This window comes from Falco cherrug, chromosome 14 (assembly GCF_023634085.1).
Source record: "Falco cherrug isolate bFalChe1 chromosome 14, bFalChe1.pri, whole genome shotgun sequence".
In the NCBI taxonomy this organism is placed as follows: Eukaryota; Metazoa; Chordata; class Aves; order Falconiformes; family Falconidae; genus Falco; species Falco cherrug.
This window is the reverse complement of record NC_073710.1, coordinates 18,722,506-18,749,329: the sequence shown is the minus strand read 5'-3', so window position 1 is coordinate 18,749,329 and position 26,824 is coordinate 18,722,506. Positions and strand designations below refer to the sequence as shown.

Here is a 26,824-nt window from a genome sequence, read left to right as displayed (position 1 = left end):
AGCCAGTCTAGCTTATTTCTGCTCTTTCCTGCACATGGAGAGTAAGAAAAAACATAGTCTTGCTTTTGGCTAAAAACCTTCCAGGTTTTGGCCATCCAGGTATGGTAAAACAACTGGGAAAATTCTATTTAGATTACAACCTAGTTACAGTCAAGATTTGAGAGTTCCTTTGCAGCCAGCTGTGAGATGTGGTAGACTCAAAAAACGTTAATGTTACCTAACTGGTTACACACAATACTTAAAGCCAGGTTCGAGTTCTCAGTGACTCATTGGCTATGTCCTATAATTTTAATGGCAACATAGTTCAGAGAAATTCAGCAAAATCAGTAAGTAGGTCAAGGAGAAAAATTCAGATAATAGTTTTTGGATTGTTGGTTTTGATAACCAAATCTTTATACTTTCTTGGCTTTTCTAGCATAAAAAAAATATCAACTGTTACATTAATTAATATGACTTTCCTTCCATGAAAATACATAGATATATGCAGAACTTCAACAATTATGTTTCTTAAAGTCAGTCCCAATGCAACTGGGAATCAATATCTTTTCCCTACACAGTCCAGATTCTGAGTAATGCTTATGAGGGTGATATTGCTGCATCTGACAAGCAATAGAAATTCCACAGGTTTGCCACCCATAGACACAAATCTGTATGACCACAGTGAATGAAATAAGGAATCTTTGGAGCAAAAACTAAAATTAGGAATCAAAACGCATTCTGCAAATAAATAAATTTAGAAAACAAGGGGAACGACATACGCTAAGATATTTTAATGGCAGAAATCAGAGGTGTTTTTGATAGAGAAAACCTGAAATATTCATACTCCATTAACTAGGTATTTCTTAGATGATACAGAGAATTGGAACTTTTAATTATCTGCCTTGCCTTTTTCCCCCTTCCCTGGAGATGAGCAGGCTTGCCTGCTTAAATTCATCTCACCATTCGAATCCACGGCTGTCAGCACGGGGCTTTGCAATGGCATGCTTACCAACACTTGCTACTGACAGAGAACATCTCCAAGATCAGTAGCTTTCTTTTATTGTAGAACTGTACATATGTCAAAACTTCTTTAAGAAGTGCTAAATAATCCTGATAGCAGAGAAATCTATGTCTATGGTATAGATTGACAGTGCACATTGTTCAGGTTACACTTTGAAGTCATTCTCACAGAGATGTTTATGCCCTTTTATATACATTGATATCTAGGGGAAATTAGACTCACAAGTAAGAACAAAAAATTAAACACAATGCCTAACCTGCAATTCTCAAACGCTGAGAAAAGCATTCTGCAAAGTCAATTTAGTAGGAGAGAAGAAAGGAGTTGATCTTTCATTGTTCAACAAATCTAAAAACAAAAGACCAGACCAGGTAGATTAACGTATAAGATGATGGCACCACTTCATAGTCCTTGCACCATGGCACACATATGGGATTATATTGTCATACCACAGAAATAATAATTTACTTTCATCTATCAGAGCAAATCCAAGTCTTAGTTTACTGTAACTTTAGTGCTTCACTGGGAAATACTTACTCAGCCCTTGAACACGAATGGACGGTCATTATTTCACAGAGAGACATCATAAACTGACTTAAACCATATGTAAACCAGGTAAATTATTTCTATACACATTATCAATTTTTACACATTTTTCTCTGGCTCTCATGAAGGAAGAGGAATAAACAAGCAGGCAAAAAGTGATTTTAAAAGACTATGTGCAGCTACGTCTATTGCTTGTGGCACTCAAGCGTTCTACTGCAGTAATCTCAGAGCCTGGAAAACTACTGTCCTCTGTCTAATGTGGTTCTTTGCTTTCACCATACTCAATATCTTCATTGCAGTGGGAAAAACAAGTAAATTGGCACTTATTATGTAGGGCCCAAACAACTTTAATTTAATTCTGTACTCACAGGCAAATTATTGGGCACAAAAGACATATTTTCTGATAGATGAAAATTAGAGGGTACTGCACTCACCTGATAGTCTGATGTTGCAAAGTATCTGGATCAGTGGCATTTACTGTTAGCACGACACTGCCAATGGGGATGTTTTCTTGTTTTGTCACTGTCATTGGGTTTGGGTGGAAAAGTGGACCTTCATTCACGTCTTCAACAGTGATCTGAACTGTTGCCGTGGAGCTGGGGCCATAGGCTATGTCTGGAATCAGAGGGTCCTCGTTTTCTACTTTGATCAGCAGCGTGTGAAATGCCGAAATCTCATAGTCTAAAGGCTGTAAAACACATTATAAAACCAGAGTGCAAGGTGCAAAGACAGTACTTAACACTTTTTCCTTGTACCCCATTGCAAACTCAGGGAAGACACAATCACCCAGGCAGGGACAACAGCATTCCTCGCATCTGGTACTTGGTCAGAGTTCAGCATTAGACACAGTGGTAGTTATAAAGTGCATTGAAGATAATGAACGTAATGGACTTAACGAAGGATGGAGACATCCCTTTATCCAAGAACATATACTTTTTTGCCATACCTCACACATATAATTTAATTCTAATGTATACATGCTTATTTATGATGTAATATACATTTAGCAAACAAATCAGTCATACTTAGTAGCTACTTATGATAAGTGACATGAAGTTATTTTCTCAACTCCTACCTTGAAATTAAAAGCATTACCATGGAAATACATGCCATTTGTCTTAAGAATTGAAAATGATTCTTCTGAAGTCAGAGAAAATTCCGGTACAGGCAGCAACCAGGGCTATTTTCTTTCTTTCTTTAAGTATGAGATATAGGATTATCTTCATACAAAGATAGGCAAGAAAAATTTTCGTGAGACTTCAGAAATGTGGGGCCAAAGATGGCTCTCCAGTTCAGTCCGAAGCCACGTCCCTTACTTCCCTGGTATTTGCAGCTGTGTTCTCTAACTGAGAACAAAATGTGGCCCTTGAATTCAAATGACCCCTAGCCACAAACAAAAACCTTTTGTGAAGTCTCACTATTAATTTTGACACTTACTGCAAAACTACCTGTTATTTAAGCACAGTGGTGATATATTTAGCAACAGGCAGGTCCTTATAACTAAAGAAGTAAGGTTACTGTGACCGAGGAAGGGGTTATACATATTTTTTGGGGCAAGGGCTGGTAGCCACCTACATATTTTTGAGTTAATTATCCTTGCTGTGCTTTTGCTTATGCACTATATCCAGTGGGTGGACCTTACAGTAATAATGCAGTACAACAGCAAATTGTTCTTACTTTGACAACAGAGAGCATTCCCTCATTAGTCTGGGGATTGGTATGGATTTCAAAACTCTGCCCTGGATTTCCATTAATAATGGTGTAGACAGCTCTCCATGCTCCGGTCGCTGGGTCATCTCTGTCACCAACGGTCAAGTTTACTATTACACCTGTGACTCCCTCCTTCACGGTGGCTTGAAACTAGGAAAAAAAAAATACATAGAGAAAATTGTTACTATTTTCAATTAATGACCACATACACACACACAAAATATCCAAGCCAGAATTAATTATTTATGACAACAGGAGAAAGATGTAATCCTTGATTAAAACTGAACGTTATAGGCTCTAAATAATACATTCTCACTCATGAAATATAAGGTAACACATTACAGCTGCTCTTCATTTAATAGATGGCAGATAAGCAGCAATGTGATAGGAGTCAAGTTGTGAAAGATTCTGATCACAAGACAACAGTCCATCTCGTAATACTGGAAAAGTGAATCTTGGAAATATATAGTGTTGCGTAGGTGCCCATGCTATCAGAAAGGGAACTATACTGATAGCGAAGCAGAAGATATGCTGACTAACATAGCCCATTCTTGCCCTTGAATGTACTGTTATTTAAAAATAATCCAGTTTTGCATTTCAGACTATTATTTTCATAAATTACTCCACCCATAATAATTTTTCACTATACTGTTACCAATACATGAAATATTTTTCACAAAAAGTGTTCCCATACCATTTTTTTGAGGGGTTGCTCTAACATGCTCAAAAATAATTGGACCTCATGCTACCACTTTGTCTGCATAACTAAAAGTCAATGTTAGCTTCTTTTTCCAGTGGAAGAATTTTTTATGACCTTGTGAAGTTTGTTGCATTGCTGTACTATTCAGCCAGCCAAACCCTGTGAGAAAATTCTAATTTACTATCCAGACAAACAGTGTATAACAACAATCTTATTTATGTAGGAAAAATATTAAGCAAACCATTGGAAAAGCTTGTAAGGGTCAGACTTAATAACTCTCCTCACCTTTCAAGTACTTGAGGCTGACGTGCTAAAAGCACTGTATATAAGAGTGATAATACTTGCTTTATAGGTGGATAAACCAGAATGATAACATACCTAATCCTGAGAAGTGCTGAACATCAGCAGCACCACTATAGATCATTAGAAAATCTTAGCATTTCTAGGGATTAAGCCTTGAAAAGTCTGAAATTACAAACTTTAATGACACAAATAGGCTTTGCTGTACGTGCACTGCTTAAAAGATACATCATGCGGTGACAATATATCACTCAAGGGCAAAAATCACCCAGGTGGCCTCAAGACCTGAATAGACTAAATGTGTTTTGCTCTGCCTTATAGACCACATGAAGCCATAACACTACAGAAGATTTTGTGAGACTACTGAATCCAGAAAATGGCATTTTATTAATATATAGATTTCACAATCTGGACAAATAGCAGGTAAAATGGATTTCCTCATAGTAAAATACAGCAGAGACAACTATGTTTTTTCCTGCATTCAGTTATCTTTGTTTTCATTTCTTCCAAAAGATTTATGTTTCCAAACCGTTTTTCAATTTAGCTATTTGAATGTAGGCATTCAGTTCAAGCTTTCCAACCTCAAACCTGATTTTATTAAAGGATGACATTAATGATTGGCTATTTCTACCTTCTTTAGTGTATTTAAGGAAGAAATGTAAAGATTATTTTGATTTTTATATTTAATATGTGACAGGATGTGATTGAGCTTTGTTTCCAACAGATTATTAAGTTCATTGACAATTTAATTAACTCTAAATGAGAATATAACAATATTTTTGCTTGCTATAAAACAAACAAAAAAAGCTCTATGAAGAATCTTGGAAATAACACAGGAACGATTACCAAGATTGTGTTCCTTCCTGCTCAGCAAAATGCTGCCACTGGAAAGCACACTTGGACACCTCTTACTGTAACTGAAAATAAGCGATTAGCCTGATTGATATTTTTGTGTTACTTCATATTGTCTCAGCTAGAGGATGATCAGAACCATAAAGGCAAGAATTTTTTCCAGCAAGTGTTCAGTACCAAACAATTCCTATCGAGCTATGCAAAAAGGTGACTGGATTTCAAGGAACCCGGTCCTAAAGAATCTAACCCTTAGATCTGACTTGGCATCTGCTCCTAATTCATATTGATCCTTCTGAAAAATCTTTTCCTTAATCCACTAGTCTGATTCAATTAAGTGTTCAATACTCCCTGGATCACCTTGGGAACAGTAAGACCTGTTGGGAAAAAAAACGTTTCAAGATGTGGCTATTTTATTCAGATACATAATTGTGAAGCCGGTGAGATAAATTTATTATGCTTACCCCACCACTGCCAGACTATGATAGGAAAGGTTGCCATGATGCGCCAGCTAGTTCAGAAAATATTGACTATCACTTTAAGGATACCTAATTCAAGGATATCTCAGCTAGGGTCGGCTTTCCTCTGCATTCCTATTTTCTCCTTATTTAGGAAGGGCTCTCAGCAGCTTCAATTGCAGTGAGCTAGCGCAGAAAGGGGACATAGACTTGCTGGGGGTATAAAACTGCAGAGCTGCTGGCACCTGCAGATCAAGGGAATGACAACGTCTACAGGCAAAGGCTGTGCCAAGCCAAGTAACACCAAGAGTAGTGGTGCACACACCCCTAGCATTCCTTGCATTTTAGAAATGACCCTATAAACACAGAGGGTGTTTTGAAGCTGTCTGGAACATTAGACTAAAATCTGTTCAAGATGGGTGAAAAAGTGGAGTGATCGAATCACAGAAGCTGTCACATGGATCTACTCTAAATTTATAACGTGAAAGCTGTAATAAATCACAGATTTGTGATTGCAAAAGATAAATACTGACTGTGAAATAGTGAAATATCGTGTATATTATCTAAAAGTTGAGCCCTTCTTCCTGTTCAGCCACCTTTATATAAAGAATAGACTGTATATCAAAAATAGCCTTCCCAGTATCTAGAAAAATCTGTTACATTTATACTGGATCCCTTTCAACGATAAAGTACAGGAATTTAAAAAACTATGAAAGGACAAAAATAGGAATTACATTTGGAAATAGAGAAAAGATAACCACAAGTTCATCATATTTCAAAATAAAAGGTTTACATTCTCAAAGCATGGTGCTTAACTGAGAGAGTCTGATCCAGTGCTCTAAAATAAAACCCCACAGTGGCTAACACAACTAATTGGATCACAAGTTAATTGATTTCAGTCTTTTTAAATATCTGCACATCCCCTAAGCACCACTATAAATTAACAATAAAATAGATGAGTTCAGTACTTTATTTAAACTGCTATCATCTGCACCCATATTAAAAATAGTAAGTTAGAAGGCTGGAAGGAGCTATGTTCGTTTACTACTACTGAGCATTTGAATATGTAAGGTTAACTTGTTCTGTGGAGTGCTATGCCATGTTGTCATTTCTTGTGTTTATCATGCATACAGCCTGGAAATTTTAGTAATTGTCATATTTATTTATAAATGTAAGGAAAAAAAAAAAAGACCTTATTATCCTCTTCTGCACCCAAAAGCTTCTGGAAAAAACACAGAAGAACAGACAACAGACTGATAACAACTTAGAAGGAAACAGAGTAAACAGCAGCCAGCAGTCTGTGCTTGATCATCTGGGTTTTGTAGACAAATGAGACTTTTAATGTGTAACTGAAACACACTGAGGAAATACAATGACAGATGTAGATGAAGAGATCCTCCAAGAGTATGAAGGCAGCTTGTGAGGAAGCACAAAGAGACTTGAAAATATAACAAATGAGCAACGTTTGCCATCATGATGGACTGATGGGAAGCAGATATTGACCACTGGATGTTCTTGTGAGAGCTGGCAAAGGCGGTTCCGCTAGGCATGGAGGTCCCTGACAGCGAAAGCAAGCAGCTCGTATTTCTTGCAATGAAGTCAGTAAAGGGATGGCAAGGAAACAAGTACTGTTGAAAACACTGCTAGAGTACAGCCTGTGTAACAGTGCCTGGGATGGCTCTGAGCGGAAGGGATATTCTCAGTCCAGCAGTCAAACTCTGCTCCTCCCTCCCCTGGATATTGCAAGCCTGCTCCTAAACTGCGTGCAGAGCTTGAGAAGACAAAATGAAAAATTATGATTCCAAGCTGGCAGGAATTTTCTTTTACTGAGTATAGGAAGTTCAAGATGGCAGGTATCTAGTGAGAATAATTAGGCCTGCTAAAAGGCTAGCTAAAGGGAGAAGTGGGGAAACAAACTTAATTGAACAACAGCTTCATCTTAGTAGCTGTTCCCTGGCAGACCCAGAATATAACACTGAGCCAAATCCTCCTCCACACTGAGGTCTGCGGTGAACTGGTGGGACACTACAGTGACAGCTCCCACTAAACAGCAAAGTGGCTCTGTGCGGTCTCAAGAAAAAAACAGTCTTGTCAGATGTCTGCCATGGGGCAGAGACGTGAAAAGATCACTTTGCAAAATGTTGTCACTTGAGAATCCAGGCACTAACCCCATTCTTAGCCTCAAACCCCCACTAGAAATAGCACCTAACCTGTATGAAAGTTGAATTCTTATCAGACAGCATTATTTAAGGCTTCTGTAGTAAGTGAGATTTTATTTACTCTGCTTCTCAGAGCACAGGGTAACAAATGAACTGAACTGCCTCAGAATCAGCTGTAGGCCTACTGTCCAGCAACAGCATGAGCATGCAGTACTAACCTTAATACCTTTATGAAACCACCAAAAACTGTCTCAGAGTGGGTACCGATATACCCAAATTAAAGAGCTGCCACAAGCAGCAAACACAGCGCAAGATCAACGTGCCTGGGGTTGGTGATCACTACCCCATGACTCATTAAGATTCTGCGTGCTGTGATTCCCAGTCAAGAACAAACAAATTAAAACTGCATGTCAGTTTGCATTTATCAGGGTGATATTCCAGTTGAAGGTATTCTGTGCTCCTATCACGTGTTTGTTTCCTCATCTATATCATAACAGATAAAAAATAATGGGATGTATTAATTCAGATGTCTCTATTAGAAATTTCCCAGGGAAACTGTATTATTGTATTTGTCCTCCTCCACTGAAGGCCACTTCTCTTGCAACTGTATTTTTCCTACATACTTTCTTGAAAATATGAAGACAAGCTCACACAACCTCTTGCAATCTGTTTGCTCTTTGTCTGTGTTTTCTACTTTACACGCTGTCATTCGGTATGTGTGCACTTGAGTGGCCAGTATTTATTTGCTAAGGAAACAATGTATTTTCCATAGCTCTGTATCTGGAATATCTCCAAGGAAAAATGAATTTTCAATGTGATCACAAGGGTTCATACTCTCAAGCAATGAGGACTAAGAACCTCCTAAATGTCAGTAATGGAAATTTCTTGTGGAATTCACTGGGATACGAAGCCCAGCTCAAGCACTAACCACAAACCAAGCAGTCTGGCACTAGGAGCTCATCAGACTTCACGAACTAGGCAGGTGAAGTACTAGGTGGAGCTATTTAGTGTAACATCTGTGCACTGAACAAAGTGATACTGATGGTTCTTCAGTCACCTTTCATCTTGGCACCATCACCAAACGTGCTGGCCTGCTTTCGGGGGCCCCGGGGCGGGCTGAAAACAGGGGAGCTGAGCAACATCAGTTTATCCGAATTTTCCACGTGAGCAATGTAAGTGCCAATTTTGTGGGCAGGGCAAGTTGTAACTTGGTATTACATTCACCCTAATGTTTTCTACAGATTTTGAAGGTATTTTTCCTCTTAAAACTGTGCTTAGCCTTTACTATATGAACAGGAATAGCTGCTGTATTTCACTATAGAGAAAGCTGTATTAACGTAATGGATTCAGCTGATGTAAGGTGTACATGAAGCAACATATGAAGCACTTTGGAAGCCATTTAGATGAAAGATACTATGTAAAAATATAAAGCATTATCATAGCGTGACAAGGATTTGATGGTGTAAACTAGATATAAAACACAAATTAAAGCTATGAGTCACCTAAACAGTCTTTAGTAATTGTCATTGTCTTACTGCCATAATGCTGGCTCGTAGGCATTATATTAATTCTTAACTTAAAGTGTTTCTTTCATTTTATTCTATATTTTTTCTAAGTACGTAATATTCTTCCATTTCCCTGGTGAAATTACAGAAAGAATTCAATTGTTGCTTAGGAAAAATCTTTCCGAATATATGAAATTGACCATAATAATTTTAGAAGCATTTTCACTTTTTACTTTTGAATTGTTTTCATAGGCTATGTATTGTAAATGCCTTGTGATCTTTCAAGGCACACACCAGCTACTTTACAAAAATAAAAGTACTGCTTAACAACAAAAGACTTAATGAATATTTTTGTCTACTAGGTGTTGTCATTTGCAACAACAGCAACAAATCCAAAAGATTAATTAGCTAAAAGGAAGGCCAAACATTAAGTTCTGCTCCCTGTAACATGGCTACAATTTCTGCAGGCTCCATGTGTGTGCCTTTTCATTGAAAACCATAAAGATGCTGGATATCACTGGTATTAATCACAAATGATCAAAAAAAGGCAAGTTTCAACATGACTATCTCATTTTGCTGCTCATCAGTCTGCTTGGAAAAGTACTGCCAAGGACTACTAGTGATGCAACAAAGAAACAAGAAAATATTAATCAGGGCTCCAGGTACAAGTCCCTCTGTGAGCAGTTTTCCATTGTGACAAAGCCAAGCTGTCTCTGGGATTCAGTGGGACCCCTTCAAGAATTCTTTAGGTATTAGGATTCATGACTGAGTAGGACAAGGAGAGAATGCAAAAATAACAGGGTAAAATGGATGGCTGGGTCATCTGCTGGGTGCTGTGAGAGTTGTCTGTGAAGCTGCCAGAGTGGTAATGAGAAAAGTTCTTCTATCCCTCTTGCAGACATTGTAAATCTTAGAAAATATTGGAAGATCTACAGATTAAGATCCCCATAAGATTCACAAAAGAATTTAAAGAACTCTCCTTCCTGCTCCTTTCCCACAGCAGTGCTGAAACCCCATTCAGGGCTGACGTTGTATTTCTATTCTCTCATTTATGTGCTTGCAGAAGACTAAAAAGCCATTCAGGGACTGTAAATAAGTGATGGTGAAGGATACTTGAAAATAGCCACTTTTTTTGAATCATTTTGAAGACTTCTGTTTACATTAGACTTTGACTCTCTCAGCCCAGCTCATGGCCTCACTGAGTGAAGGCAAAAAGATATTCCTAATACGTATTAATCTTATGTTGAACGCTTGCTTCAAAGCCTGTTACCTCCAGGGTATACGTCAAATGTAGTACAGTTCTCTGAAGATTCAGAAAGAAGACAAACATGCTCCCTTTTTTTCAGAATATATAAGTAATTTAGAAAGGATTAATTCTTTTTTTCACTTTTCCACCTATAAATGCAAGGTGCATTTTTATGCAATTATTTCTAGAATAAATCAAGTACCCACAAATACAACAGACACTTCCAGACTGATGGTCGTATCATAGAAAAACAAAGAGTCTTTTCTCCAGGTGGACAGAGGACAATGAAACATCGCTATAAGATTTACTACACTTAAGGTACTTGTGAGAAAAAAAGACTTGAAGAAATAATGATTTTATTTTCTTACCTGTCAAAAATTCTTTCCTTTCAGGTAGGAAAAACCTATGTTTAAAATAACAGCATCATAGAAAACAACGATCTGACCAAGCCTGAAAGAGCAGACTACACCTATTCACCTCTTGCAGCATCAGTGCTGCCTAGGCACCAGGAAGAGATCTGCTTTTCACATTTATGAGACCACTTGTGATGTATTCAGCCAACTCAGCAATGTATTATTTCTTCCTCTGTGCACTTCCCATCGAGAGTAGTGTTAAGCCTATCTTCTTTCTAAGATGCTGTATGTCTTCTTTAAATAGAACGAACTTTAGATAGAATAGACGTAGCTGGATTTTTCTTTCTTTTGCATCCACTGCATTTTAGGAGCAGAAAGGTTTTACAGGCTTTTTCCCCTATCAATCCACACAGTTCTCGCTTATGCTAATGACAATCATGAGGGATGGGAAGGAGCCCTTGTTAAATGCTCCTCTTTCACTTTTAGCAGACTTTTCCAATCCAAACCAACTTTTCTGATGCTGAAGATTAACATCTGAACATATATGATTGAGCTTGCTGAAAATGCCTACTAATAGAAAAAAATGTGCAAGACACCTACTTATGTGACAAGGAATTTATGCAAACTGTCTTGAGCCACTAAGACTGCTTCACCTGCCAGTCCTAGTTACAGGTGGGACGCATTTGCTCCATGGGTCAGATCAATAAGCAACAAATTCCTGCTACTGGTTCCCAGCCTGTCACTTTTGGGGGGTTTGGCTGGATGTGGAAAGGGTTCAGAAAAGGTGTCATCTTCAACTTAATGGTTGAAGTTAGCACCTGTACCATTTAGGCTCCCTTAACAGCAGGACAGATGAATTTGCTCCCCTCTGAACACTGAAGAGGTAGGTAAAAGGGGAATTTCATCACAACAGAAAAACTGTTTTGATAGCTTTAACTAATGTCCATAGGCAGAGACCAGTTCATTTGCTACAAAGTCTGGAAGATCTGGAGGAATGAAGGAGAAACTACACTAGTGGCTTTAGTCTCCTCCCAGATATAAATAAAGGCAATATGTCCTCTGTGCTGATGGAGAGGGAGCTGGGCAGTGACAAGAGCTTCAGTCGGTGAAAACTACTGATGATTTTTAAGTTATTGTCATGTTTACATTTAGGAGATAGAGAAGGGGTTTTGTGACTTCTTTTTAGGAAGGTAACTTCCGGGGTTTCTTCTCATATTTGTACAAAACCTGTATTTTAGTGCTTATAAAAGCAAACTAATGGAAGAAGTTTAATAGAAAATGCTTCATTCTAAATAGGTCAAAGAACAAACATTTCCTAGATAAAATTCCGGAGAGATCTTGTTCACCTATATAACTACTAGTACAGTTAGGAATGAATGTTCTGTGAAATCCTAATTTCATGATTTCTTACATTTTTATCAACACAAATTTGTTCACTCCTCTATTCTATTATTTGAGGACTTAGCAATGAATAAGATATTCCTGAATACCTTACCAAACATGCCCTTAGAACTGAAAAGATCTACAACCGTGTACAGATTTGATGAAAAAAATAAAATTCCAAGAAATCCGTTCTGACAAGCAAGGATTTATACATGTCTTGATGGGGAAAAAGAAAAAGGAAAAAGAAAAAGCTCATTAAGATGATGCTCTTTTTACTCAGGCAATCATTACCTAAAGTGAGATACATTTTTCTATGCGTTTCTCCTGACATATGTGAACACCAAATAGAAAATGCAGTCAGTTTTTTGAATGCACATAGTCTAATTTATGTGAATTCTGTAATGCTGTTGGCTGTTTTAAGTATTTGCTCAAACAAATTCTGAATAGTCATCTCCAGTGACTCAGCATCAATGCTGACAACTTGAAGTTCAGCACAATTTTTTGAAAACCCACCAGTCCTAGATTTAAAGAACCTAAGTGATAAGAATATCAGGAAATTCTTTGACAGTCAGCTCCAATGGTTATTTGTTCGCTGTTTAAAATGATGATGATTACCTCTCAACTCCACATAAATAAGGAAATAACAAATTAGTCTATGAAGCTCTTACATATAGACACTAGCTTTATAGCAACTGGCACAATATTTCAGAACCCAGTTCAAGATCAGGTTTAAAACATAGGTCAAATACAATTTCATTATTAAATTGTAGATTGGAACCAAGTCACAATTCAACAGTATTTCTAAGTAAGATTGCCTGCCTAAGGAAATCACAGATTAACATGGGGCTTTTCAAATCCTTTACACACTTTTCAGAATGTTGTGAAAACACTCTGTTTTGGTATCTTATTATTGCAAGACTGAACCATACTCTTATCAGGTTAAGAAGCCAATATGTCTTTGCAGAGAGGTAGAAAGTACAATGTAAATGAGACTTTCTCCATGGCAGAATCTTTGGGCTCTTTGATAAAAAGAAGCATATGTATCCAAACGAGAAAACCTTGCTTTTTCTGCCCTGAGAGGATATTGCTTCCAAAGAAGGTAGTTATTCACTATGCCAGTTTACAGCTGATCACGACCCATGCTGCCAATAACAGATGTTTTGACAGTGGTTAAAGCTTCTTCACATGGTCTTTGGTGAGCCATGCCTAGCAGCACCATTTGAAGCATTCAAAGCAACTTGTATCTCTAGAATATTTTAGCAATGAATTTCATCAATTCCCCAGACTTCTGGCATTTTAGGTTGTGCCAGCTGATGAGGATGAGATGCCCTACATTTACATGTCCCTCCAGCTGAGAGCTGTCTGAAGTTAGCCCAGTTTGAAAACTCTTTTTTTGGAAGCAGATAAGAACTCTGCAAGGTTTCACACTGTTCCAGTGGAGGCAGGAGGTACAGATGGAAGTTTACAGGCAGTATTATCTGCAGTGATACAGAGTTTGACTGAATTTTAAAAATTAAATCTCTAGCCAGCATTTTGTTTTCTGTGGAAAACTGGGCGGGGAAGGGAGAATTTGGGCTCACTACTTCATATTTCAATTTATCTGAACACAGTAAGTTTTCCAAGTCTGCCAACAAAGCGATGAATGAAGTCTCCTGCATGTAGTTTTTTCTATTGGATATAAATGATTTTTTTTCCTCAAATTGTCTAGCCTACATCTGGTTTGCATAACATTCATTGAGCATAAATATTACTGCTATATCAAAATGCTATGATAGACAAAGACTCATTTAGAAATCACAGACATAGGTGAACTTTCATGATTAATCTTTTTCCTTTTCTCTTGTCCTCCCAATGCAGAAAAACCTTTGTCATCTTTTGAACATCCAGGTAAGCACAGAGCTCTCATTACCCTGATAGGGGACAATGAGGTCCTGGAGTCTCCAACCCTATTAACACAGAAAAATTCTTTTCACGAGGTCATCAAGAAAGAATAATAGAAATAAATGCAGCTCATTTGACTAATGACTACAGAGTGATCTAGGCCTCCCCAGCTAGCAATGTAATGGGAGGTTTCAAAGGCAGTTTGGGAGTTCACCTGCAGCTGGGGTGGCCTCCTCTGAAAACACGTAAGATTTCAGCATATATTGAGACATACAGTACTAAGCAGTGATTGAAGCAGGGAGCCACAGATGTATGGTTTGGCACTGCACATGTGGAAAAGGTCAGGAAAAAGGCAAAGGTATGCTAAATGGATTTATTGCTTTCTGCTTTAAGGATACCCATGGCCTCCTCCTCCCATTGCCCAGCTCCTTTTGTCAATGCTGGTTTCACCTTTTCTTGAAAGAAAAATATTTGTACTAACAGCAGACAAAACATTTCTTTTGTGAGTGCCCACTGTGTGCTCATTTCCTGTCCAGAACATGGCAGAGGGAACATTCAGGGCCCTTTCACTTTCTCACCACTAATTTATGTCTTCCTGACTATACATTCACTGCTTACACAGCTTTCTGGAACACCCACAGAGGTATAGCCTCCATTGGATGCGTTTTGCTGTAAATAGGTAGGTATCCATTTGGTCCTTTTTATTAATAAGGAGTATAAAGCATGAACTAAGGGGTTTTGTATATCCTGACACTGAATTCTCTCTAAGCAATTTGGAACATGTGGCTGACTACAAGCTTGGTGGCAGTGCTCCTCAGTTTGTGTCTGAGCACCAGGAACTGGGAGGGAGGTCAAGACAGGCTGAGGCACTACACTTGTGCTTCGGACAGAAAGATGTGCAAGTACATAGTGAAGTCTACATACATCGAATCAAGCTTGTCAGACTGACCTTGTGTGGGTGACAGAGGTTACCTGAACAGGAGCAGCAAGTGTGGCCTGTCCCAGTGGCACACCATGGATATTGTGGCTGTGAAGACCATCAGTGTAATATGTTGATGGAAGGTGAGAAGCATCACACCTAGCTCAAACACACACCTCTGGGTAGGAGCAGAAAGTTCAGTGCACCTATGCAGCATGTAATCGCTAGAGCTGACTCTTGCTGGGATGTCCAGAATTCATAAAATTACTTCACCCTGGTCACAGCTAATGAGCAGCAGCTTAAGTGCTCCAGTTCCAAGCAGACCAAATTTCTAATGCAAATAAAGGCAATTCCCAGGAAATACAGGTGACGCCAAAAAACTAAATGTTTGGTATTATCATTGGTGTGCATCAAAAAAGCTTTTCCACAGGATTGAATATTTATTAAATCAGGACATGTATGAAGAAAATTAGTTTATTAAGCAACTGTGCTGCTACTCTCTCTTAAGACTGCTTCCCCTTCTTCTGTAGCAAATCTTGACATAATATGCTAATAGATCTGCATCAAAATTGTACACTAAACTCTTCCCAAGGAGAGAAAGCAAGTACACTAGCAATTAATTGGATCCTAACACACATTTCTAGATACAGATTTTTCAACTTAGCTTACCAGTTCTAGGGGAAATAATTTTAAGGGACAATAAATACCACTTTATTTTTATACACAGCAGTATGATATACTGTAAGCAGCCACCTCTTCTCCCCTTGGAAGGGAGAAAAATGCTGTGTTTGCAGGTACTTGAAGCATATACTATTTCTTGCTTCTGAGTAAGCTCGTAATTAGAGTAGAAACATGAGGAACAATTTCAATGGAGCTTTAAACTCCAACAGGAGGGAAAAATCTATTTAAGGTTAGAACAAAATCTTTTTTAATCTGGCTAATGCTACTTTTGTGCTGATGCTGATCATTACATTTATTACTAAACTGTGGGACATTCCAAAGTGTCGACATCTGACTTCACTTACTAGAAGAGCAATCACTTTCAGATATCCAGCTTGGTGATCAATATGTAGATACCTATTTTTTAGTGAATCAAACCATGTTGTATCAATTTGGTGGTCTTTAGGATTTATAATCAAACTGCGATGACATCTGATTAATGCCAGCATAGGCTCCCTGAACCTTACAATATTCTTGTTCGTTTGGAGCTCAGATCATGGCAGGCTGATTACCCCCCTGAGTAACCGGGTCAGAGGTTAGCTAGCACCACAGCACACATTTAATTCAATCAATTCAGTTAGTGAAGCAGTTGGGGGAAAAAAACCATTCCGATTGGTGTAACACTGCATTAGAAAATTTGTCCAGGATTTCTGTGCTCCAACTGATGAACATTTGTGCTCAATTTCTGATTTAATATTCTTCTGGGGTTTGCAACTTCAATTACTTGCAATATTTTCACTCATGAAGTCAGGGGTATTTAGCCTGGAGAAGGAAAAGAAAACCAGAGGAGGAAGAGCTGCCTGTATTAACCTGTATAATGCCCTTTTCTCACAGACACGCACACTTGCATGGCTCAGTTGTGGTTTTCCTGGTTACACACTCTGGTGGTGGCTCAGAAAAGACCTCTTGGTTCTCTCCATTTGTCTCTTTTGCCACTGCCAGATTTTAGCTCTTCTTATACTTTTTGTAGACTTTTAATGTCGTTAGCTGAGTACCACTTCATCTGACTTATAAGCAAAGAGACTTTGATCACTTGTGATATCCCAAGTCCTACATTCAGACAGCCCAGTACGTTTGTGTGTGCTCAGATGGAGATTGGGGGAGCTCATTAAAGATACCAGCACTGAACTTCAGTCACCTGGAGCAGCAAGGACTATGTCTGGGATGACATATCAAAAAGGACCTCTTACTACTCCCTAAAAGCCTCCAGGCACTTCTCACGAGTACAAATGCCCAGCAACTCAGTTTGACTCCTGCTAGTTAGGTTTGCATCCTACATAACGATCCCAAGTCTGCTAATACACAGATATTCTTTGTTGTGAGTCCTGAGGCTACTGCCACAGCACTGACTCTGCCTTCCAACCCAGAAATGGGTTGGTTATCACAGTTTCAGTGGATTAATTACAATGGAGAGCTTTCATCACACTTCAAAAGGAGCCAGTGCACATCACTCTCCATCAGTCAAGGCACAGGCCACAGCTGCACAGTCCAGACCAGCCATGATACTTAAACTTCTTTCTGCTACATGTGGGACCCAAGTGCTGTCCCAATTGTTAAATGCTAACGGCAGCCTAGAAAACACAGAATGACACAGTAACTGTGTTGCTCTGTAATATGCTGTTGCCACTGCTAGCAACACACCAAGTTTTGAGTTTGCAAGGCCTCAGACCTCCGGATGGAGGTTTGTCAGGCTGGCTCTGCGTGAACTGTCTTTGACAAAACTGATTTTAGGGGCAATAAAGAAAAAGTATCCAACAAATGTAAAAGACATCATATATACTAAATTTGGACGTAACATAGAGCTTTCGACCACTGAAGAAACAACAATGTGTAAAAGTACGTTAGCAAATACATAAAAATGACCCCAAGTGATCCCAAAGGGAGGAAGAAGAAATGACCGACATGAGCATCATGCTTGTCCTGGCAAAGGACTCCAGTGCTGACAGCTTGCCACAAGACTTCTACCACAAACACTGGAAAAAAACACCAACTTTATGACTTAGAGGAACCACAAAAAAGCAAGAATAACAGCACAAAAAGGGGTAGAAACTAAGAAGAATGTGTACAACAATTTTATAACTGTCATATTATCATTAATGAAAGTTTTCCCGAGTAGATTTTTTTTTTTCTGCAGCAATTTAATCTGGATTAACAATGATTCTTGGTTTAGTTTTCCAGTTTACTAACAATAAATTCTTGGCTTTATAAATAAGGTGGGCTTACCCTTTGCACATCAACAAGATTCTGAGTGTAACAATACAACACCAGGGTTAGCCATTATTTGCAATGCTTCTTTAGAAGTTAAAGGAACTTTCCTGAGTAAGATTTTTTAATAAAGGAAATGAAGTTTTACACCTCCATTTTCCCTGCAAGCAGCAGAAAGTTGCAATTTAATCTCCTGCTTGCCCACGGAGAGGATCCATTTTCTGTATGTTCCTTTGGGGTTCTTTGGAATGAAAAACGCTCTATGGTTATAAAACATTCTCTAATGAAACTCACTCTGAACTAACTTTGGAACTGATGAATATCCTCCTAAGCCCATGTGTACATCTGCCCACGGCACAAGGTCTGACGCAGCTGTCAGACTCCCTTACCTCAAGAGAAACCTCAAATAGGAACTCCAGGATCACTGCAGGTCCGAAGTTAGGTGTGTTAGCAGAGGGATGTGGAAAGGATCACAGTGTGCCTAAATGGGACACAAAGCTCCCTATCCAGTGCTTACAGACTCTCACTTGTGTATGAAATATCCTCAGCCTGTTTATAACAAAACCCAAAACAAAGAAAACACTCAAATGATATAATCAAATTCTCCCTATTAAACACAAAACCACATGTATAGAAGAAAACAAACAGCAGCAAAATCCCATCACATCAAAATGCTTAAAATATGCATATTCTTTTCCTCCTGTGGTGAGGATGAAAGAAGAGGAAACCACATATAGCAGATGTTAGTTTTGTCACTTACTCTGCTACTGGAAAAGAATTGTGGACAATAAAGGCAATTTGATGTTGCAAAACCAGCAAAACTGTGTTGGGATGTGTAGGAAGTTGCACCGTGTGCAAGACAGAAACAGGAATTCTTCCATCTGCTCAGCGCTGGGGAGCCCCAGCTGTATTACAGCACCCGACTCCTGCCCGCAGTGTGGAAGGCAAAGAGCAATTGGAGAGGCAGATGTCTAAAGCTCACGGTCTCGAACAAATCTGCATAGCAAATGCACACAGGGCTGCTGTAGATGAAAGGACTGTCTGTATGTCACCTTCCTAGTGCACAAGGCCAAGAAGTGATGGGCTTCGGTGCAGGCAAGGAACGTTCTCATCAGAGGTGAGGCAAAGGTTGATACTAGCAGGGTAGCTGCAGCACTGCAGTAGGTTGCTGGGAGATCACAGATACTGTATCTTCAAAGCTCTTAAAGGAAAAATAAGCAAATACTGGCACTTATAAGAGGGAGGCACTTGAGGATATCCTGAGAACCCTCTCCCTGCAGATTTCTTTAGGGGAACTAAACACTTCTGCATAGTTTTCTAACATTTTTAAGGTCCATGGCGCTCATTAATTTCCATGAAGCTCACTGGATTGCCTATTTTTTTTTTTCTGTGCCAAAAATCAAGTGATAGCAAGGAGTTGCCCAACTGAGGTTTTAGTCTTCAACTCCCCATCATACAAGACTCTTCATTACACTGGATTTGGTGCTGACAGCTAGAGATACAGGGTGTTACTGCAAAATCACGTTTGCTCTCCCTACTGCAGATAAAAGATGAAAACGATGCCTCTGGCATTTGCTTTCCTAGCTGGTCATATTCTCTTTTGGCAACAAAACGTAAGGAAAGGAGAGAGGAAAATAATTATGATCTCAGCTTTGGGAAGGATTAAAAGGGAACAAAGAACAGCAGAGCTAGATACCCAAATTTAATTGTTTTGAGACTGTCTGCAACGTGGCCACTATAAAAAAACAAAACCTGCTCCAGTTACAACTCCTCCACTCTTACTAGTGAATAACAACTCTTGCCCAGCTGTCTCACAGGGACAAACTCCTCCTGCCACTGCAGACAAAGTTTCTGAATAAAATCATGCTTTTTTACAAATCTCAACCATTACTTCATAATTTTCCTGAATTGTCTGGCAAAGAGGTATTTAAAGGCCTACCTTTAAATTCCGGAACAGTTATGAAATGAAGAAAGCAGATTGATTCACATTCTGTTACACTACTTGCTCTGCCAAAGTGATTTTTATCAGAGAAGAAAAATCCCCCCAAAAAACACAATCGGAGCCTGAGAATTCTGTTGTCAACTTCAAACCACTGAAAATTTTTACAGTCTGCTTACAATATAAACCCTTAGAAATAAGGCTTACAGAAGGAATGCTGCCAGAACCCCTAGGGCATATTATCCACTCATTCCTAAGATGGAATTAATGCAAAATATCACCCTTACATTGCCCACAAACCTTGCCAAAAAATAAGAATGGTAATAGGCTGACATCACACTGTCTGGGATTTTTATACTCATTTTTTTCCATGGCAACATGTCTGTTTCATGCATCTTTAAGCCTCCATAATTTTATTCCATCTAATGCCTGCATTGTCTTGTTTTGTTTGTTTATCAGTTCCAGGGAGCACCTGCCACGCTCCTTGGTTGCCACAAGACAAATAAAAGACATCTTCATGAGTGGTTGGGGCCAGCTGGTGTGTTCCTTAGCTGCAGATTTCACTATAATTACACCCAACCTTCTCACCTCTCCCACTTTCCAGTCATTATTTGTCCCTTTCTTGGTTTTTCCCAACTTGTTGCTAAGAAATTGCATAGCCTCCACCAACATCATAAATGCCAAGCAAAAAGATTAAACGCAGCTGTGTGCCACCTCATTCTGTCAGACAGAACAGATAGTGTCCTCAGAGTCAGAGTCCACCTGCCAATCTTCAGTGTAGATGGCAAGGGAGTTTTCCAATCGGATCCTGGGTGTTCCAGTGCCTAGGTTTTGCTGAATAGCCTTGAAGAGATGGGATTTAAATTGCATTGAGGGTATTAGTCTAAAGTGAATGAAGTGGAGAGTATACTTCTCGTTTATATCCCCAGAGTGATAAATGTGAGAGTGTAATATTTTTTTTTTTCTAAGACAACGAAAATGGGAAACCAACATGGATTTCAGACACATGAGAAATAGCTTATGAATTTAGATGATAGTTCAGCAGAAATAAATTGTACATCTGTTCATTCATTTTAATAAAGCAGGGAAATGACACACTGCTGGAGCCCTTTGAGAATGCTGGTATTTTGAAATTATGATCCTATAATAGTAACATTAACATTTGTAATGCTGCCCATACTTTATGAATTTAAGAAAAATAAATTTGTGGAATAAGTGAGCTTCAACCTATAGTCTGGACTCTGGGCATTTAAAAGTGAATAAGGTGCTTCCTGAATACTTACACATTAGTCCAGGAAAGACATTACAATAACTTCACTATGTAAAACAGGTAACCCTCTGTGTAAGTGTTGACAAACCATGCTTATTATTTCCGATTAAATAATTCAGATGTGCAACTTGTAGCTGAATGCATTTATTTCTGCTGACTAGTACTTAGTGTTTGCATTTATAGGCAGCTACAGTCTAGTACTTCCCCTTGAAAGTTTTCTTGTGAAGACACTAACTAGATGCTTTTCTTGGCTGTGTGTATGCATGGAAACACATAAAGACTTTCTGCCAAATCCAGGCATCTCCCATAACACAAAAATGAGAAACAGAAAAAGTTATGAGCTGAATACAATTGCTTCACTGCTTCTATTTTACCATTACTTACAAAGAGGATGTAAAAATTTAAGAAGTAAACAAGTGAGACTGCAGGGAGTGTCATATTTTAAAAGCTTATGTTTTGATTTTTCCAAACTGATCACCATGGGAAATAATAACTTAAGAGTTCAATAGTAGCTGTCATGTTTCCTTTAAAAGCACAATTAGTAAGATCATTAAAATTCCCTTTTAATCGATTGCATTAAAACAATTGCTACTAGAGTAAAGAGAATGTAAAGCTGATTAGTTGCTCCCATATTGCCTCATTGATCAACTGAGATAATCCTCATTCAAGAAAAGGGTAAACAGGCAACCCCGACATCTAGAAAAGTGGTGAAGCTCAGCTGAAATCAGCTGTCAGAATCTGAGACCTCTTTTTGTAATCCACCCTATACTGCTTCCTATTTACATGCCAGATAAGCCAAGAGTGCATGCTTAAAAATTTAATCTTCCTAAAGCAAAGACTTCACAGAGGCTATGCTGGAACTCAGTATTGCTAAAAGAGGTACCTTAATGCAAACATCTATATCTATATCTACCAGCATGTGAGTGCGTTCGTGTGCTCTGTATTGCTCACTCCAGTTCCAGCAGGTGGTCCAAACCCAATCTCAACAGGCAGCCTAGGTAAACAAGACTTACTGTAATTTGGTTTTCTCATGAATACAGAAGAACTGAAAAAAGGAAATACCTCTGGGACAGAGAGGACCCCTAGGCGAACACTTACCGTTGACAGAAACTGTACAGATTTATTGATTAGAACTGCATTTTAATCATATGGCTGGAGGAAAGAAAACAGTTCCTGGAGACTGCCAGTCAGCCCCAGCATGGGGCACGATAAAACTGGTTCTGTTGTTAATATCAGGCAGTGGCTACGTCGGAGTAAAAGGACATTAGAGAGTTCAACATCTGCAGGCAAAGTTGAATTTATTTACTCATGGCTTCAATTATTATTTAAGACGGAAAACTTGAAAAGGTCAGAGCTGCTAACTTAGAAAGCATGTCCTTCATTTGCCTTCAAACATACACTTTTTTTCTTAGCTTAGTTCAACAGTGAATCAATTAATCAGGTACAGTGTTCTCTGTTTTCAAATGCTAGTTGTGTTATTTTCAAGTAGACAAGTAAACCCAAACTAAATTTCATTTTTGTTTAAATCCATATGAGAAAATGCAATTTTAGGACAATAAAACATCTGGTCCTCAGTTTAGGTAGGGAAGCATCTGTAGGCCTATGTTTCTATGTATATAGATCTGCATATGTATAAAATCCAGATTTACATTAATAGTCTAATCCTGCATTCGCGTCTCCATGGAACAGCCTGGATGGGAGCCATAGCTTGGATACAGGCAGCTAAGGATATCAATACTATAGGTAAATCTTTTTCCATGATATTATTTCAGCAAAAGTCAACTCTTGGTTTAGATTTAAGCTTATTTAGCAGGATTGATTTTTCTTGCGTATCTTTTGAAAGTTTCTCACATAACTCCTCAGATTTTTAAAACTTTTTTTGAACTAAAAGATTGCTTTCAACCCTGTAAAACTTGTTGAGGACAGCAGTACTCTCCTTACCATCAGTCTTCTAAATGAAGAAAAATCATTGATCTAAGAACATCTGACAGTGCTATATAACGTATGGGCACTGCTGGCCTCAGTGACTGAAGGCGGTCAAAACAAATGAGCTGAGGAGGAGGAAATAAAGCATAAAAGAAAAAAATGAGATGATGTGTGGAAGCAGACAGTGATGGGACTCGATTTATAGAAGGCAGACAAGGAGTGTACATGAACTTTTGTGAGCCATAAGCAAACAGTCAGTTTAAGCCATGGAAACGGAAAGGTGGTTCCCAAGGGAAGCAGAAACTGAGGGGAAGAAGAGTTCACTGGGGGAAAGCATCAAAGAATGGAAAAAGGAAGATCTTCCAGAAACAATACTAAAGGAACAAAATCATGGGGACAGAAAGAGGATCATAAGGTGACAAAGGTCAGAAACACAGCTTTTTATGAAATACTTGAAGAGTTTTCTATATAAAAAGACAGTGGGGAAAGCGATGAAAATAAAAACAGAGAGAAAGGGGACATCACGCTCAGCAAAAAGAAGTCAATGGATACATCACTGAAATTAGTTTTGGTAGATCTGACACAGGAACTGGAAACAGGAGCAGAGAGATATTTAAGGGATGCTACGTATTCAGGCTCTGGGAGTCAAATGACAGACTCAAGGAGTTTAAAGAGGAAGGAAACATTAATTAATTATTAAAGTTCAGAGAAAGCTCTTACAGGCTGCTGACTCAATAATAGGCTTGAAAGGGAGGAAACCCCCCTAAAAAAATGAGTTTTCTGTTTGACTGGTTGGTTTAGGGTGTTTTGTTTTGCTTTTAAAAAAGAGAATGATGAAGCAGGCAGAAGGGATTTTGAAGTATGATGCAAAAAGACAATGATGAATTTCAGCACTAGGCAAATTAAATATCAAGAGGACTAGACAAGTAAGTAGCTATAAGAAATCTTCCACAATATGCAGAGACATGAAAAAAACATCTCTATAAAGTTGCATCAAGCTAAGTAGAAGAGGAGAACAGGAGTTACAGCGCAAACTCAGAAGGACCAGCCATAATCAATAGTGTTGGAGGGAAACACAGGGTCAGGCAAGCAACTGGGATTCAGGGATTTTTCATAATGGGGTCAACGTCGAGAACAGGAAAGTGAGGATAACATCAATACTCTGTGTAGTGTTGGTATTATACTTTTTCTTGTGACATATGGATGGGGAACACAGGGGAAAACATTTGTAAAAACAAATAAATATTAAGTGACTGTTAGACAGCCGGCTAGAGAAAGGGCTACCCTTTAAGCAAATAAGCATCTGGGACTCTAAGGCAAACAAGTCCTGGAAATAAGCCAAAGTAGAAAGCACAAGGATATGAATAAATTACACTTTTGGACCATTTTCCTCAACAGAGACTATAACTGCAGAGAGTTCTGTCTGAATCCCCTAATCTGCTTTTTCCTTAAATGTATCAACACCGTTTTCATTCCAGTAAGTTCAAGAGATGATCAGCCCTATAGAATTTTATTACTTTCCAAATGAGTCTCTTTCATAGGCACTTACTAACAATTTTACTTAAATAAATGTACAGCTCCTTTTAGCATGGTGATTTTTATCGGTTCGCTATTTTAGTGTTTCAGAGCAGAAGGAAAAAAGATATTTTGTCTAAATAATCCTGACATTTTGATTCGTGTGCACAGATGGTTAGCAAATTTTGTAGTAGCCAAATCAGTTTTAGTGTTGCTGACGAAAAATCTTAAAATCTCACTTGTCAGTGAGGGAATTGATAAACTGATCACAAAACTCATTCCACTCTAGTGGAATGACCTGAGCAGTCATATAACTATTATTTTTGTATGAATATACTTCAGCTTTATAAATCCCTGCTGCTCATATAAACTGCAACTATGATACCAGCTCACACATATTGTGTAATTGCTATTAAATAGGGTTTTGTCTGGCGCAAATTGAATATGTTAAGATCTATAGTGTTTTATCTTGTTTAATCCGACTTTTAAAATAGAACTCCTACAGATGCTAGAGGCGTATTAACAGTGTGGGTTTTTTAACTCATGGGATTAGAGTGATATTTTCCTACACATCTAACAATTCCTGTATTTATTACTCCTCAAATCAGCTGTGCTGTCAGACAAGGAGATTTAGAATTCTTCGTATTTCTGTTAAGATTCCACATTCCACATGCAAGGAACTGTAACTGTTTATGTACATAATATAAAAGTCCCTTCAAGGCACAGAAAATGTTTACTGGCTGTACCACAAGGGTAATCCCTGGTCATCTCCTCCCCACTACCTGCCCACCAATGTACATACTGTCTAGGCTGAATCAGATGATGATTTAGGAGCCACCCTGCAATGAGTACCATTGTGTGGAAACCACAGCGTTTCCACACTGAACTTAGGATTTCAGTCAACTGGATGTCACAGCCAAATGAGGTCTCCCAATACAGAACCCAAAAGTTAATTTGAGAAAAAGAGATTGATGCATTCTTTCACCTTGATCTGAAAATAATTGTGTTAAGTTTCTTTGAAGTCTGGGTGTCACCTGCCTGCACTTGATGTTGAAGATGGAACTCCTTGGGCAGTTAGTGAGGTACAGCACCACTCTTGGAGAGGAGTGAAATTAAAGGAAATTTCCATAGAGTGCTCAAGCAGCACATTCAGAGGAGAAAAAAAAATAATATTAATTGCGCGGGCAAAAGACTCCAATTTTTAAATTTATATTAAAATTGAAATCTCTAGAAAGCAGTTCTAATTTGATTTGAAAGCAACTGCAAAATTCCAGCTGGAGAGAAAGTTTAATTGGAAAAGCACATAGCCATTCCTAGCAATGACTGCTAGTAATTATGTTTATACAGCTTTCCTGAATAAGTGGCCCAAGACTAGGTCTGGAGACATTACATTATCTTTGTTTAGCTTGTGCTTCTCTCAAGAGCTTGAGCCTTCCCTTCCTCTTTAATTTCTACTATCCAGTTACTTACCCAAACGTATTTGTGCTAGATGTAGTCATACTCTTACTGCTACTGTTTGCTTTGTAATTCAGACCTTAATATCTATCGTAAAGTTCACACTTCATAGACCACATTGAGGAAGCATATTAACCTTCACTTCTTGTAGAAGAGAGCAATAAATTGTGGGTTTATGGCTTTTTTGTTGCTTGCAGTGTTTGGATATTTGCTGTTCACAGAAGCAGATGGAAGAAGTCTTCAGAGGATAGTCAGCATTGGAATGGTTTTGTGGTGAGAATTTACCAGCTGTAGAGAGAATTGCTGTTATTACCACTGACCTTCCAAGCATAACCAAAGGGTTACAAAAGGCAAGGACTCACGCAGAAGTTTGCATCAGGACTCCTCAGATCAGCTGATCATAACAAATCAAGGAAACTAAATAAATGTCAGGAAAGGAACACTGAAAATAAGAAAAAAGAAAAGGACTGGCAAAAATACAAATTTACTATGTAAGCTGACTTGGAGAGCAAGAACGCTGGGAAAAAAATTGGATCTGGAGCAGCAGTGAAGCGCTTTTGCGTTCCTCCCCAATTTCACACTGTTTGAATGATCATTTCTATTCATAGAACCTTTCCTGTACTTACACAAGTGTTTCTCAGCTGCTTTCAGATTATGAAGCAGGCACTCTGTTGTTTTATGTACCACTGAAATGTGTTTATCTGGAGATTAAATAGACAACTTCATGTATTTCATGACCTTGGTGGAGAGAAACAAAGCAATGAACTCACCCCTCACAAGGAAAGATA

At 38.5% G+C, this 26,824-nt stretch overlaps 1 protein-coding gene across 2 annotated transcripts in view; it reads right to left on the bottom strand.

Annotated features, from left to right (window-relative positions):
• Positions 1–26,824, bottom strand: part of CDH13 (cadherin 13) — a 508,729-nt gene that overhangs the window by 60,031 nt on the left and 421,874 nt on the right. For both annotated transcript variants that reach the window (XM_005432359.3, XM_027803288.2), the window contains exons 9-10: positions 3,221–3,403; positions 1,978–2,231 (exon numbers count right to left, since the gene is read on the bottom strand). In XM_005432359.3, coding sequence (XP_005432416.1) covers positions 1,978–2,231; positions 3,221–3,403 — 437 coding nt within the window. The remainder of the gene's footprint in view (positions 1–1,977; positions 2,232–3,220; positions 3,404–26,824) is intronic.